Below are 15,911 nucleotides of genomic sequence, written 5' to 3'. Positions count from 1 at the left end.
ACTCTCTTATTTTGTGTGAGGGAACTTGTGAGGAAAAAAATACAGGGAGGAATGCTAAACAGAAATGCAAATACTAGCTGGTTTGGAAAGAGAACTATTTTATAGTAACCTTCATTTGTCTAATCTAGGTTGAATTTAGTTTAAGAATATAAATCATTATACTTAGTTTTATTTTTTAGAAAAAAGTAACAGTGAAGGAGAAACTGCATTTAAAGATAAGATTTTAATGGGTGAAAAGGATAATTTTTATGTGTACTTAGTTGGAGTTCAAACATTTATAGAAAGCTGTTGAAAGTGTGCCTTTCATGGAGGAAAGTGGAATGTTTATGTCTATAGCCCAGACTGAATGCACCAGTGCATTTTCAAAGGGTACTCTTTCATGCCTGATTTACTAATAGGTTCTGTAACAAAGACGTTAGAGCTGAAAAGTTCAGTAGTGATTACCTGTCCCTTGCATCTTTCTAATTTCATCATTCAGGTTATCATCAGTTCTGCTCTTGCTGAGTAGAATTGCTAGTGAATGTCTCCACTGAGTATCCTGTCTTGATTACGTTTATACTAATAGCTGGGTGATATGAGTGAAAAATTTCAATTAACTGTTCAGTCACTTTTGGAATTCCTTCATCTTTCTTTACTAGATGCTTCTAAATTCCTGTCCGTCATCTATCTGTAAATAGCCTGATCTTTTTGATACTGAGAGCTTTCTCTTAGGAGAAAGCATGATCAGGATTCTGGATTTCATTTGGACAGTCTGTGGAAATTGTATTCTGGAAATTCTGTGCCGCATACCTAATATTCCAACTATTTCATATCTAAGCTTAGTGTTTGTGCAGCTTGGTTGTTTCTATTGCAGTTGGGTTACAGGCACACAGAACCTGCTTGTGTTCAGGCTGATATACCCTTCCCCTTGTCTACACTTTGACTGCAACATACAGTATACACTCTAGCCTTCACCATTCTAGTGTCTGCTTATCAGAAATACGTTAGGAAACTTTGTGTCATTTGTGAATGTTTGGAGATTGTATTGGGCATGTGTTGTCTGTGTCAGTGAAAGTACCTGCTTAGTGCCAGCCCAGTGCTGTAGCCTTAAAACTATTCTTCCTCTCAGACAGATTGATACATGGCAGTGATGGATTCATTTCTTTAGAAGTGGCAGCTGGATACTTGCTTTTTAGGAAATAAGTAATAAGAAAGCCTCAAATCTCTTGAAATACACAGTAAAGTTTGTGAAGTATGAAGTAGCTAAGTGTTTTTTTATACTTAAAGAAGTTTCTGGGAATGCCTTGCTATTCTCTATGGTGATTTTGAAACTATTTAAGGTTGAAATTATTCAAGTTTAAATAGGAAAATGCTACACTGTACAAACAGTGTTGTCCCTACTATAATTTTCTTGACCAGCTATTTTCATCAGTGAAAACTTCATAGCAAAAATTTCACAGCAGAGACTTAAGAATTTGTACTGCCTTTGGGAAGCATCCTTGCTTCAGCAATAGATCTTGTCCATGGTGTTGAATACAGCAAATTCTACCTTATGGACCACATGTCCTTTAAATAACAGCATTACAGAAGGATTTGAACCTTGGAAAAAATGAACACTGACTGGTTGTTGCATTTCATGAATCTACATTCTTAATGTGGCGCTTTCCTTTCAAAGAGTTGCCAGAAAAGTTAAGACTTCTGGAAAAATGTTGAAGATCCTGTAATGGGATTGCCAGTATAAAATTGTATTTACAGTAGGTCAATACTTGGAATATTTTTTTTAATGCTGTTACACCAGTTGTGGCCAAGGGAAATGATAAGAAGATGCAGGTATTCCTGAAGAAATCTTGAAACAAATGTTTGTGATAAAACCTTGTAAGGACCCAGCTTTAGAAACTGGTAATTATGGAGCCTTTCTGTAAGTATAGAGGTAATTAAATGGTCTCAGCTTTTCAGAACCTGTGAAAAAAAGTACTCAGTTTGTCACTGATAGGAAGTTAAGCTTCCTCCTTCCTTCTGGCAACAAGTAATTACTCTGTAGCCAGAAAAGAGTGCAGTGTTTTAAATACGCAGATAGTTTAGGGCATAGGTGGGCTGCTGTAGATTGTTGTTATTTTGGTTTTTTTTGTTAACAGTCTTCTGGATATTTGCTTTTGAATAACGTGAAGAAATGTGTTTTGGGTGTTGAAGGTACTGTATTTCCTATTATGTCAGGAACTTTAATGTTTTTTGGTCTACTGAGCTTTTACTGTAGGGTTCCACAGTGTTCTTAACTTGCAGTAAGAGGCTATTACTGTGTGGAGGGTCCTTGCTATGCACTGTTTCCTCCTCCTTTGTGATGGTACTAGCATTTAGAAGTTGGTTTTTTTTTTCCCTTCCCCACTTTCCCTGGGTTGGTCTTCAGCTAAATAATAATCTGTCTCCTGACCCAGGTGACAATACTAATCCTGATATAGGGGAATGGCCAGGACTATTCTTCCATCAACAGCCTGTATATTAGCTATCTTAAATCAGTTCTACAACTGTAACTCAAAGCAGTCTAATCTTATAGCTCTTATATAATGATGTTATTTTGCCTTTAAGAACTCTGGGGCACTATAAGATACATACGACAAAGTAGTTTGTGAGTCAAACTCATGTTGTTTTTTAAGTATTACTGACTGACTGACTAGAAAATAGTAATGGTGGTGTGTGGTATGGCTGTGTTGGTGTGTTGTGGGTTTTTATCTCCCTCCCTCCCCTGCCCTACAAGTGGCATGAGGTTCGTTTATGTACATTCTTCTTCCTGCTCCCTTGCCTTTTACTGGCCTGTTACTGCTTATCTGACTTTCTGGAGATTAGCACTTCTTTAGTTTTACAGTTTGGGTTGAAGGCATCTACTGTACCCTACTCATGCTCATCAGCAGAGATGTTGAGGGTTAATGCTGTGTTTCTCAGTATCATGTGTGGCAAGTACAGAAGTGCAGTTTTCAGTGGTGCCATAAACACAACATTCTTGGAGCAGTACTCTTAATACTGTAAATAAAACCACTTCTGTATAAAGGTTTAGTGTCCATAGTGTTGTGTGGCAAGGCATTTTGCAGTTGATCTCTACAGTGTGTCAAGATGTACACTGGTTTGTTTTGAACCTGTTACCTCACAGCTTTGTTTGATGCCACTTGGCACTTGCTAAGTGATAGGAAGTGACAAAGAGCAGTTCACCTTTCCAGTAACCTCTTTGGCTTTATAGACCTCTGTCATAGTCTTCTTTTGTGTCCATTTCAGGATGAAGGAGCCCAGACTGGTTGGGCATTCTTTGTACAGAGAACTGGCCATCACCTTTCCCCTTCTCTATATGTCTTCCAAATGATACATAATCCTTACCAGAGCTGACTGAAATTTTAGAGAAGCAGATTTGCTGTAAATAATGCCATAAAATCTCTAGACTGCATAATGGTTACAGTATGGTTTAGAGTTCTTTAGCACAGACTAGTAATGTAATTATGGGTCACCATTTTTTCGTACAGGTTTTTCTCATTAATTACAGAATATTTTCAGTAGCCTAAATATTCACATTACTGTAAAACTAGGACAGATCCTGAGATTGGAATGAAAGTGTTGATTTTAGCAAGGCTTTTGCCTCAAGAATGTTCTTAAAACTGAGTGCATTGTTTTCTGCGATTGCTCTGGAAACAGAAGACATGGATAATTTACATTTGGAGGTGTTAACAGTTTTTTATAGCCATAGTTAACTCTTGGCTATTTGGGTTATTGGAGGTGAAGTGGGATAGGGGAAGTTCAGTTACCCTAGGTAATAGTGACTGTACTAGGAAAGTGGTTTCTAGACAGTGTTCTGGAAATGTTCCACTTAATGTTGGAAACTCAGTGCATTTGGTTCTGCACCAAGTTGCTAGTGTATCTGGATCTGGAAGAACTAAAGAGTTCGTGTGCAGAGCCAAATGGCATTTTTTGTTGCTTGTAACTCTTTTTTGGTCCACTGGAAAGTACACAGATGCCTATCGGTTCTTGGCTTGGTGATGGTGGCTGCTGTCACTGTAATTGGAACCTGTAGTGAGCCCAGAGAGATAATTCTGTCTGGATTTGAGCAGAACACATCCTAGTCTGCTTTAGTGTCCCTCCTGTGCTTTCCATTGTCAGAGACCTGAACTGACTCTGAAAAGAAGCAGCTAAGGTCTGATCACATGTGTTTGTTCAGTTGCTTCACACTGTGTGAAAGTGGTCATTCTGCTCCTGCACTTGCACAGATCTTGTAAACGATACAGTTGGATTTAAGCAGAGTGTAGCCTGGACTAATATTCATGTTGTGCCTTATGTGTCAGTGACTTATCCATGCAAAGGATTATTAAGAGTTGACTGTATTTAGCTACACATTTGATTTAATTTATTATGAGTAGTGGGACATTGCGCAGTTATGATCAGGGTGATTGTCAGAAATGTTAGGAGTAAGCTTTCAATGTATTTAAAGATTTTGGCTGCCTAGTATATGTGACAGTCTTACAGCTATGGTAAAGTTTTGTGAACAAAAAAATAGCATTCCCTGTATGTGGACTTTGTGGAATTTGTTTTTACATAAACAGTAAGGCTTTTTCAGTGTTCAGAGACTGCAGTTCTATAAATTCAGTTAGGTTACTTACTGGCTTTTATTGATTGATTTTTTTAATTGATAATAAAAGTAGAACAGAGTTGAAAAAGGAATATTTTTTTCTTTGCATGTGTTTATTGATAGAATTCCTTGCTAAATTCGGCATTCATATTCATTTAGGGGCACCACTGTGGTTTTAAACACATAACTGAATAGAAAAGTTTTTTAAAATGAGAAGAACTGGTATGTATTTGAGTTGCTTATTGATTTGTTGTCCTATATGAAAGAAGGCTATTGATGGAGAGATTAACTCTTCTTCAGCTTTCTGCTCTTGTGTGTGGATTGGTAGCTGGACAAAATATAAACCCATTTTTTGAAAAACAGAAAAGCAACAAGTGAGCATTTGTTTGAGGATACTTGAGAACTGTTGGCTCTAGGACATTTTTGGGCCTTTTCAATTCAGTAATGTTTCCTTAACTGTTGCACTAATTTCCTTTGGGTTTTTGACATTTAATGAGGAGGAAATAAAATCATGACCATTTTAACTGATTACAGTTTTTTGCATTGCACTTCTTCTGTCTTCTCTTAATACTGAGTATGTGGTCTTGTTTTTAAGCTTATTGCTCACTTGTATCTAATATTGTTCATCTTCCATTTAAATAGTTTTCTTACAGTAATCTTTGCAATTTTCTGTAAGCCTGAAAGGCTTGATTTTTCTGTACAAGTTGTTACTTTGAAATCTGATTCCTCTGGATGATGATCAGGAATGCTGTGTAACAGCATTCTTTGTGTGACTGACTTTTCACCAAGACTTCTTTCATGCAGCTGCTTGGGAAAAGGCCAGCTAACAATGCGGTGGGTTTATGTCATGGTCCAGGCCCTCTTCCCATCCGCTGGGTTAGTGTCAGGAACTCCTAAGTCTAGAAAAATATTACACGCCAGGTTTTCTTATTGCTGCTGCTGTTATTAGAGTCAACAGCTCTCACTGTCAGGTTTAGTCTTCCAATGAGTTTTCTTGGTATTAACATCTAAGAATGCGGATGGTGTAATGTGATATGTACACATTCAGATGTATGTGTTTTGCAAGAAGTACTTAGAGATGTTCTGGTCCTTTTGTGCAAATTTGCAGGAGTTTTTGCATTTTGTTTTTTGTTTTTTGTTTTTTTTTTTTAACTGGGAAAGACAGTAAAAATCGTTAAACTTTTCAAAATATTTTATTAATATAAACACATCATCATATAGCCCACGCTGTGTATTTATTATTTATATTGCTAGTAATCATAACGTATAACTATAATTTATTTTTTTAAAGAACTTTAGATAAATATTTATGACATTTCTTCCTTTAGCTGTATAAAAGGATTTCTTGAGGGAGGGGGATGAGAATCATTAATGCCATAGCATGCCAGATAAAATTATTAAAGCTATTAGCTTGCTCAGTGGACCAGTTGAATGTAATCTGTAGCTGTTTCAAAAACAAACTATTTGCTGTGTGCTGATTGATGATTCAAAGTGAATTTTTCTTGTGTACTGAGTCTTTAGTTGAGGAACAAATTTTGATAAATGGAGAGTTTGGTGAAATTATGTAGGAGGACACTGCAGGGTGAAGCCTTTTCTTCATAGACAAACTTTTTTTTTTTTTAAGCAGAAATTATCCCTTCATTCTGTGTGCCAGTGATGTACCAAGATAACCAATGTGGCTGACTACCAACCACAGTGGTGAGAGCTCTAGTAGTTGGTGTGAGCACCTTTTTACTCACTTTCAAAAGGAGTGGATAACAAGATAGTGGATAAGACCATGTTAACTGTAGCAAACTTTGAAACTGTATTTATTAGGATAAGGAAAAAACTAACTTAAACTGACAGATTTCATTCTGCAGATTTTATTGTCTTTACAGGACTGAGAGATCAGGGTCAAAACAAAAGTGTATGGAATACCTTCATGAAGAGACCTATAACTAAATGTCTAAAATAGTACTTCATCTTACCCTCTGGCAAATAATAACAGTAACTGTCTTAAGCGCTGGGTTCACTTCTCCAAGTGGGTTAGAGTTGAGTCTTGGTGTCTGTTAGCAGATCTGATCTTTGTGGCTACTGTGAGGGTGCACTTTCATGTAATCTAGGACAGCTGTTGACCTCTGCTGAAGAGTGGACTCTGTTTTTCCCAAGAGTGGGTGTTTCTGCACTGATGGTTTTGTGTATGGTAATTGTATGAACTTAGTGTGGATTTTGCCACCTTATTTTCTGGTTACTGGAAGGCAAACTTTTGTTTTCCCATAAGTTTATTAATCAGGTGAATAAAATTGTATCTGCCCTGCTGCATGGCAAGTTTATACTACAGGGAGGAGTGCAAGGATGTACAGTTGAAAATGAGGAGTAAGGTGAGAGCTTTCCTGTCAGTGACAGCCCTAAATGGATTGAGGTGTGTCCTTAATTTATAACTTGGAGCAACCCTAATAAGAAACTAACATTTCAGCAAATAAAGATTTTTGCATGCTAGAATAATATATTTGCTTGGTTTAGGAGTGAGCTGTAGTTACAAATAAAGTAAGGTTTCCTTAGTGAGGTATAATAGGCTCTTCAGGAACTTACACAGAATGCATAAGCAAATTTTACTCTGGAATCAGTGCATGGTTAGGAGATGCTGATGGCATCCCAGAGCTCTCTTGGGGGACCAGATTGGCACTATGGCTGGATCTTGGTGTGACTTCATGGTTCTGGTCTCTACAGTCTGTTACTGCTTCGCAGCACAGCTTCAACATTGACTGTGGGACGTAGCCCTAGTATAGTGCTTACTTTGCGCCTGTTAGTTCACAAGCTATAGGTGGGCTTTTTGATTTGGATGGCAAGATGGATTATAAGTCTGTTGCTGTTACTTGATTATGAAGTAAAAAATTATAAAATCAAGGCTTCAGATTTTGCACTAGAAATTTAAAAGTACTGTGAATTAAGTTGAAAATGCTTGTGAAACAAGCTTTGAACACTTAAGTGGTAGTTGTAAAGGCAAGAATCTAGTTAGATGGGTAATGTACTCCATATTATTTATCACCCCGAATTTTCTTCATTGATTTTAGATTACTTAGGTAGAGTTAGCTTCTAGTTATAGAGTTCTTTGTTGGTAACAGTCTTTTGTTTGCTGATGGTGAAATTATTAGGAGTTACCGGTTCTTTGTTACCTTGGGATAACAAATCAACTATTTATTTTCAGTTAGGGTTCTGAAGCCTGAGATTTATTTCTCTAAATGTTAATGAATAATGTATATTCAAATTATACCTGCCTAAGTATGTATTTATTGCTAGATTTTCAGTGGCCTAAAAATCAGTTATCTTACTGAAATCTCAGCAGAAGATTGGTAAAATTCTGTGCTGGTGAGAAAACATTTTCCATACCAGAATGAAATGTAAAAATCGACAAAACTCAGTAGTGTGTCTTTCTGAGGGATAAATGGAAATAAAAGCAAAGGTGGAAGTTCGTAAGACAGGTTTAAACTTTCAAGGCTTTTCAACATGTATTTCCAATTTCTGATATTGGATAAAACTGTTTTCATTATTATTGTTATCATCAGAGTAGATCTTGGGAGTTTTTTAATGTTGATATCAGATAAAACTGTTTTCATTATTATTGTTATCGGAGTAGATCTTGCAGTTGGTTTGTATGTTGTTTTGATGTTGTTTTAATGTTGATTAAAGTTGTACCTTAAGATGTCTCCAAAGGAAAGTGTCTTAGCTAAGATACATGTATGATGTATCTTAGAAAGAACAGTGGATTTCTTTTTTTTTTTTTTTTAACAGAAAGGTAGGCAACATTTCCCAGAGTTATTGGACATGAAAGTAGAGTGGAAGTAAATATTTTAAATCTTAATTTGACTGTCACCAGTAAGTTATTTCTAATAAGTAATAATCAAAACCTGATGACATTCTGCCATACCTGGATGGAGACATTGATGCAGAAAATTGGATCATTTAAAGCAAAAAGTGGCAGTGAATCTGCCAGCACGTGGGAGCCAGCTGCATGTATTTTTTTCCAGTAGTTTCAGTTTCAGTTCTGATAAGAATGCACAGAAACAAGCAAACTCAGTGGCTGATTTTAACCCTTGTAATACATTTCTTCATTTATTGTTTTTAAGCTAAAGAGTAAATTTATTTTAAAAGAAGCGAGGCAGTGTGGTCTACTAAAAATATTATTGAGGAAAGCATATATGTTAAATGGCCACCTTCTTGAAGACTGAAAAATAGTCAAATAAGGGAAAAAAAAAATCAGAGAAAATTCAGAGGATAGGCATAATTTCAGAAACATTTTGTAAGGTGCCAGTGCCTGCATTTGCAAAAACCTGTCACCTTCCTCCAGTTCCCTTCCAGTTAAAATTTTTGTGGAAGGGAGATGAAAGTGAAAGTAACTTGAGTGTAATTCAGTAATAGTAAGGAATATTCAGGAATAGTAAGAGTTTGTTAGCAATTACTGCAAATTTTATAAGTAAAATTAAAAGAAATGAGTAATAAATGTGTGGCCAGTTGTTTGTATGCAAATCATGCACAACCAAAGCAAGTGGAAGCTTGTCATTGATGTAAATAGTAAAGGATATGGTCTATACAGATGGTTTTAATAAACTTATCTGGAACAAAAGTGATTGAAAAATGTCTAAGTTTGGGTAACAGTTTAGAAAAGTCGGTATCCTGTTGTTATTTCTGTGTGATGTTTTGGGTCAAGAGGAATGGTAATAAGATAATTTCAGTTCCAACAGAAACATGAGAATGTTTTAAATGTAAAAATGTTATTGACTGTGTAGAACAGTGCCCCTGGATTTTTATTTTTTTTTTTAACTCTAAAACATGGGTATACAACAGTTTTTTTCATGCTTAAACATTGCGAAAGCTTGAAAGGACTGGATTTAATAATGTGTGTGTGTAGGAGATACGTAGTTGTTGATGAAATTTGACAATTAACCAAGGGTAATGTAGCGGGTGGTTCAAATAGGAAGTTTATAGCACTATTTTTATGTCTTGGAGTTACTTGAAAAAGACATATTTTAATGTAACCTTAAATATTGTAAATCCTTATAAATTCTTGCTATTTTTATGGGCTATATGTACAGTTTGTATGGGTGTCTTTTTAGTATGCTTCATTATCTCTGTTGACAAAGTAGGCAACTGTCACTCAGTAAGAAACAGCAGACAAAAGCACTCCATTTTGAACCTGCCAATAAGTACTTTATAATGTTGGGATTATGAGCTCTCTGCTCTGCCTGAGACTGGTTGTCTAAAACAGAAGGAAGTGAGCAGAGAATGGGGGGAAGTGTTTTGCTGTTACATAGTCAAGAGACTGCTCAGTTGCGGAAAACATTAAAAGTGGGGTCTGCTTGTGTCCTAGTAGCTCATTCTTCTATCAGTGAGATAGGGGAGAGCTGTCACATTTACTTTTTTGCTTTAGGTGTCCTTACTTCTATGCTTACTCTTTGTAGCAAGAGTGACTAGTCTTTTGATGCTTGGCATAAAGATGATGATTGTTTTCTTCCTTTCTGTTTTCTGCTGTCTGTTCCTTATATGGCTAGACTGAATCTTCTACACCTCACTTAATTTGAAAAGTTCTGTTGAAGAGTCAGTAGACCTTCTTGAGTTCTCCAAAGATGGAGATTCCACAGCACCTTTAGGCAGATGGTCCTTAACCACACTTGTTATGGAAAAATGCATTCCTTCTTCTTTCTTTATGGAGAGCTGCTGAAGCTCTGCCTCTTTTGGTTCTTCCAGGTGAGCTGGGTGTTGCTCTGTGACAATTTGATATTTCTTCACTAGTTAATCTTTGGACGAAGGAACATTTAAGCAGTTATGTATGGGATCTCTGCATGCTACTGGGAGCTCATGCTGGAGTTTAGGCTCCTTTTATCGTGGGCATTTGAGGCTGGTAGCATAGGGGTGCTGCAGCCTCCGCTGTGGATAGATTTATGTGATTTTTCAGCAAGGTCAGATTATCTGGGTTCTAAAGATGCCAGATGAAAATCAGTGGATTCCATTCCTTGTCCTCAGTTCTCTGGGTGCTTATTGACCCCTTGTTCAAAAAGTGTCTTAGTGCTGTGGTACTTCATTTATTTCATTATATAGATACTGGTTTTGTTTTCATGAAAGATGAATGTGTGCTGTTGCCCCCAGCTATCCTAGATGTGTGCTCTGTGTTTTGGAAATCAAAATACTTTAAGCTTACAGGTTTTGTTTGTTTGGTTTTTTTTTGATAGTGATGGAGTAATATTCATTTATAGTTACTTCTGAAAGTGGTTTCTTGCAAAAATTTTTTACTTACTAAAATTTCAGTTGGCTTAGTGATTTTTCTTTTAATGTCTCTGATATATGTTGTATATTTACATAATATTTTTTCATTATAAGTAAGAGTAACTGGAGTACAGGGTTGATTATTTCTGTAGTAAAAGCTTTTGCCATCTGTTTATGTGTAATTCTTCTACTGGTTTGAAGGCTTTATCAGATGAAAGGTGTTTGAGTTAATCTTTTGAGAGGAGATTTAAGGAGAAATACTCACCATTAACGCCATGTTAATATTTATCTGTCTGTCTAGTAAGATGACTCTGGTTTAGGGCATTTTGCAAGTCTTAGAAAACTTATAAATTTATTCCCTGAAGACATGTCAGGTAGAGAAAAGAACAAAACAGGTCTGTGAGTTTTACAGGTTTTTGGTTGTTGTTTTTTTTTGTCTGTCACTGTTAATTTTAAAATGGTCTGTTGGAACAGTTTATAAAAGCAGCTCAAGTTGGCAGTTTATTTTTTGTACTCTTATGCTCATGCCCTTTCTGTGTGGAATAATTCTACAAACTAATTGTGAATAAAATGATGAAGGAGCACAGATACTGTACTTAGTTGCAGATGAATTGCTAGAATGTTATGTTGGCTGTACAGTTGTGTGTGCACTTTTCATTTTGTATACAGATTATAACTGCCAATGTAGTAAATGGGAAGGGAGATACCAGTTGGTTTGAACAACTGGAAAAGATTTGTGCTTTAAGAAAAGAATAAAAAACACAGATGCAATTCCAGGTATCATTCCAGAATCTCAACAGTACTAGTCTAAGTAAGTACAAGCTTTTAACATTTAGCTCAGTTTGAGTCAAAGTACAGTTGGATGAAGAAATTAAGAATCTTTAGATTCAGTAGAGCAGTTGAAAAGAGAAAATGCAAGATGAAAACAACACAGAAAGGTCTGCAGTGAGGCAGTATGGTGAGCTGTGTAGGTTTTTTTTTTGTTGTTGTATTGGCTTTATTTATTTATCTTTAGTTACAGGATGCGTTTGCACAATGATAATTTACTTTGTTTACCTATTCTAATAATCTGTCAGGTTATCTAATTATTTAAGTCTATCATTTTATGTCCTTAATATTTGCATGCAAGTAAGCCTGGGTAGGAGGAATACATAATAATTTTTAAAGTGTACTGAAGATCTTATGACAAAAGACTTTAGGGAAGAACAGAGTTAATGCTAAATGCTTAGTTACACTGAATTCACTTTCAGATGAGGTAGCTCTGTACTATGTGATATTACTCTAATCCTGTCATTAGTGTCAGTATATTAATATGTTGGGTTAGCTGTGTAGCAGCTTTTGCTAAATTTACAGTTAAGGCAAACTGTCCTCCACTGAAACAAACTGACAATTCTCAGGATCTTAGTATTAGAAAAAGGACCTAAAATTAGCTGGTTTCTTTCTGAATTGGTGTTTTCCCTCTCCCGCATAAAATCAAATGTCAGACAATTGGGAACGTTCACTTCTTGAAATGTTGTTAAAGCACAGTATGGTAGGTAACTAAGCATTTGTTGATGATCCCAAGTAAATGAATTAGAACAGGAGTGGATGTAGGAGTTGATATTCCTATGAAAAAATGAGTTGGCCTGACCTTTAAAGAAGGAAGAGATTTTTTACAGGGAGGATGTGGGTATATGTCTCTTGGAATTTCTGTCTATATAGGAGTCTAATCAAATTTGAATGACTTTGTTTAAATGAAAACTATACACAGAAGTCTTATATGATGGTAATGCTTGCATGAATACTAGTTTGTTCAGATGATATTTCCCTTTTGCAGGAATTTGCATAGGTTTTATGCAATGACTATATTAATCCAAGACATTAAAGAAATAACTTGTTTTCAGTTTGTGTGATGCTGTTTGTATAAATAGTATCTGGATTTCATGGAGTATTACTCGTATAAATTCTCCACTGAATAAACTTAAAAATATATTACAGCTTATCTAAACTCTGGATAATATAAAATGAAATGTAAACATGACTAAAGTAACTTATGTCTGTAACATTCCAAACAGGTAAAACAGTTTGTGGAAAAAAGTGTTACAAAAGCTTCTTTGTATTATAATTGAAATGTCCTTTGAGCTTCTAGAAAACATTAAAATCACAATTATAACTTTTTGTAGGTTGGGCTCATGTGGTTTGTGCTCTGTACATTCCCGAGGTGCAGTTTGCAAATGTTTCTACAATGGAACCTATCGTGTTGCAGTCTGTTCCTCATGATCGTTATAATAAGGTATAATTATATGTCTTTTTATCTATATCTAATGTGTTTATTTTAAGACTTGTGAGTTTTAATAATCTAAAACTACACTTCTTAGAATGCAGTTCATGTCAAATTCATAAATGTATGCAGTAATGCTGTATGTTTTCTGCTATGACTATGATAAATTCAAGAATTAAGAAAGCTATTATTAAATTAAGCTGTAAGGTTATCTGCCATGTCTCATTATTCTTTACAGATTAGGGACTGTTTTGTTAATTAAAAATATTGTGATTTTTGAATAACAGTTTATTTTGAAAGGAATGTGAAATATTTCCCATAGGTTAAAATATTATTGCAGCTTATTTGAAATCTTGTTGTTAATTACCAGTAAGTCATACTGGTTTAAGTATTGACATGAACACAAGCATGTTCATAGACATTTCCTTTAGGGAGAAAAGCTATGCTAATATATTAAGGCAAAAGCTTACAGACTTTTGCCTCTGAAAACAGTATTCACTTTAGTGGGACTATTTCCTTATAGAAGAACTCCTTCTAAATAAGTGTCAGTGAGATGGAATGTTCTCTAAACCGCAGTGATACTTTATTTAAAAATAAAAAAGGGACAAAAGGCACAAAGCAAAGTAATATAAGTTATTAATAACTTATTAATGTTCTATATCAGTAACCATATTTTTCTACTTGTTTCATTTGCGCTACCTCTTCCTCACTTGACTTAAGTGTATTCTGCTTTGTATTTTCCTTTCTGTAGGCAGCAAATGGAATTTCTGATTAGTTTGATTACATATTTTCCTTGTGTTGTTCCTTTTACCTCTAGTTTCTTTCTTTTACTTTATTTTTGGTGGACACTGGGGTAAAGGATGAATAGGCTGTGTTAGGGAAGAAAGAAAGAAAGAATAAAAGGAAAAAAAGACATGTATCACCTCTTGTGTTCTTCCTACAGGGAAACCAATCCTGTTCATGTTGTTTCAGTGACCTCTCTCTTTTGCTGCTCCCCTTCCCCAATTTATATCTCTGATTTACACCATGCACCCGTGCCTCTTTCATAGAATCATTTAGTTTTGAAAAGACCTTTAATGTCATAGATTCCAACCATTAACCTCACACTGCCAAGTCTGCCATGTCCCTAACATCTACACGTCTTTTAAATACTTCCAGGGATGGTGACTCCATCACTTCCCTGGGCAGCCTGTTCCAATGCTTGACAACCATTTTGGTGAAGAAATTTTTCCTAATATCCAATCTAAGCCACACCTGAAGCAACTTGAGGTCAATTCCTAGCCTTTTTTTCTTTTTTTTTTTTTCAGACTTTGGTCTTTTCCTTATCTGTTTCAGATTCTCACAGTTGCTCTCAGTATATTTTGCCCATCATATACTGCTGTATCTGAAAAAGCTGAAGTAAAAATCTAGGTTCTTGTCATGCTTTCTCACTAGACAGTACCTGAGCATCTGTGGTGTAGGCTTCTCACTATTGGCTTTCTTCTGCATTGGCAAGTGCATGCAACAGTAGGATTAAGTGCAGAAGTAATAAAATTTTTGTGCCTGGACACAAAGCAGTACAGATTTGTTGTAGTAGATGAGTTTATTTTCTTCTCTCCTCAACCCTGAGCCAATAGCACATCTGTTTTCTCAGTTTTCATCGAGTGGTAGTAATAACTTCTTTTTTTATTGTTAGTGGTTCTTCCCTAATATACTTCAAAGATTTTGTGGAACACTTTGGATTCTGTTTTATCTTGCACCATTTCCACTGATTGGATGAATAAATCCTTGTAAATTAAAAAAAAATGTACCCTGAGTATTCTAATATTGTTCGCAAAGTCCATTGGTGGTCTCTGTCTTTAGTCTTTAATTCCTTTTTGTTACAACTTTTTTTGCTTCCTTTTTTGATATTTTCTCGTTCCAAATACATGATATATAGTTATTTTTTACTGCTAAAATTCCAGTCTGCATTTTGTTGGTCTGAATTCACCGTGAATTTTTTTGCTTGCTAGCTAATTAATAGTGCCATACAGAGGATATAGATAAAAGTTCCTGATGTTGACTACATCTTAGTTTTCTGCATTTTTGGTGGGTGTTCTGATTTGGGCCTATTTTCCATGTTCCATAACAGTCAGCCTAAAACTACTTAGGCCAGTGCTTGACCATAACTGTTTGCCAAATCTACTCCTCAAAAAAACAGCTTTTATTTCCCATTTCCTCCAAAATTGATAAAAGCTTTATAAAAATACTGAACTAAAAAAAAAAAAAAGTAAAAAAAAAAAAAGAAAAGTATAATTTAAATAAATACAATTTATACTGAACAGCAAGCAGGGCAGGGGATAAAATCATTGCAGACTACCAAAAAGGGAATGAGTAGTTGTCTTGGGTTTGGGGTTATTGTTCAAAACTAGTCCACTCAGGAACTGGTGGCAGTTTAGCCACAGCAGTACCAAACTCAACTTACATATTTATATGTATTTTTATATATTATTTTATATTTATAATGGCTTATACAGGCCACTACAGTATATTGTAAAATATGATGAGACCTGTATCAGAAGTGTTAAGGATTGGGGTACCATCCCTAGCCTGGAAATTACTTTTTGTTTCTACAGAGCTCAGCTTTTGCAGTCTTTATACATAAATAGATACAGAAAATGAATATTTTTATTATCTATTAATATATAAATATATAATAATATAACGTATAATAATATTTATTAATATCTATTTTATTATCTTTACTGATAGTAGTTGTGGATTTCAGGGGAATCAAAGAAATGTGTGTAGCGCTGTTGCTGCATTAAACTTCCTGAAACCAATTTAATTGCACTTCCAACAGCAGTCTAG

General features: G+C 35.3%; 1 protein-coding gene across 3 annotated transcripts in view; it reads left to right on the top strand.

Moving 5' to 3' along the window:
- Positions 1–15,911, top strand: part of MLLT10 (MLLT10 histone lysine methyltransferase DOT1L cofactor) — a 129,902-nt gene that overhangs the window by 21,589 nt on the left and 92,402 nt on the right. For all 3 annotated transcript variants that reach the window (XM_062633651.1, XM_062633650.1, XM_062633649.1), the window contains exon 5: positions 12,985–13,094. In XM_062633651.1, the coding sequence (XP_062489635.1) occupies positions 12,985–13,094 (110 nt within the window). The remainder of the gene's footprint in view (positions 1–12,984; positions 13,095–15,911) is intronic.

This window comes from Pezoporus occidentalis, unplaced genomic scaffold (assembly GCF_034315485.1).
Source record: "Pezoporus occidentalis ecotype Australia unplaced genomic scaffold, CSIRO_AGI_Poc_V1 ctg40, whole genome shotgun sequence".
NCBI lineage: Eukaryota > Metazoa > Chordata > Aves > Psittaciformes > Psittacidae > Pezoporus > Pezoporus occidentalis.
Note: the sequence above shows the minus strand (reverse complement) of the source record. Positions and strands in the feature narration are given on the sequence as shown.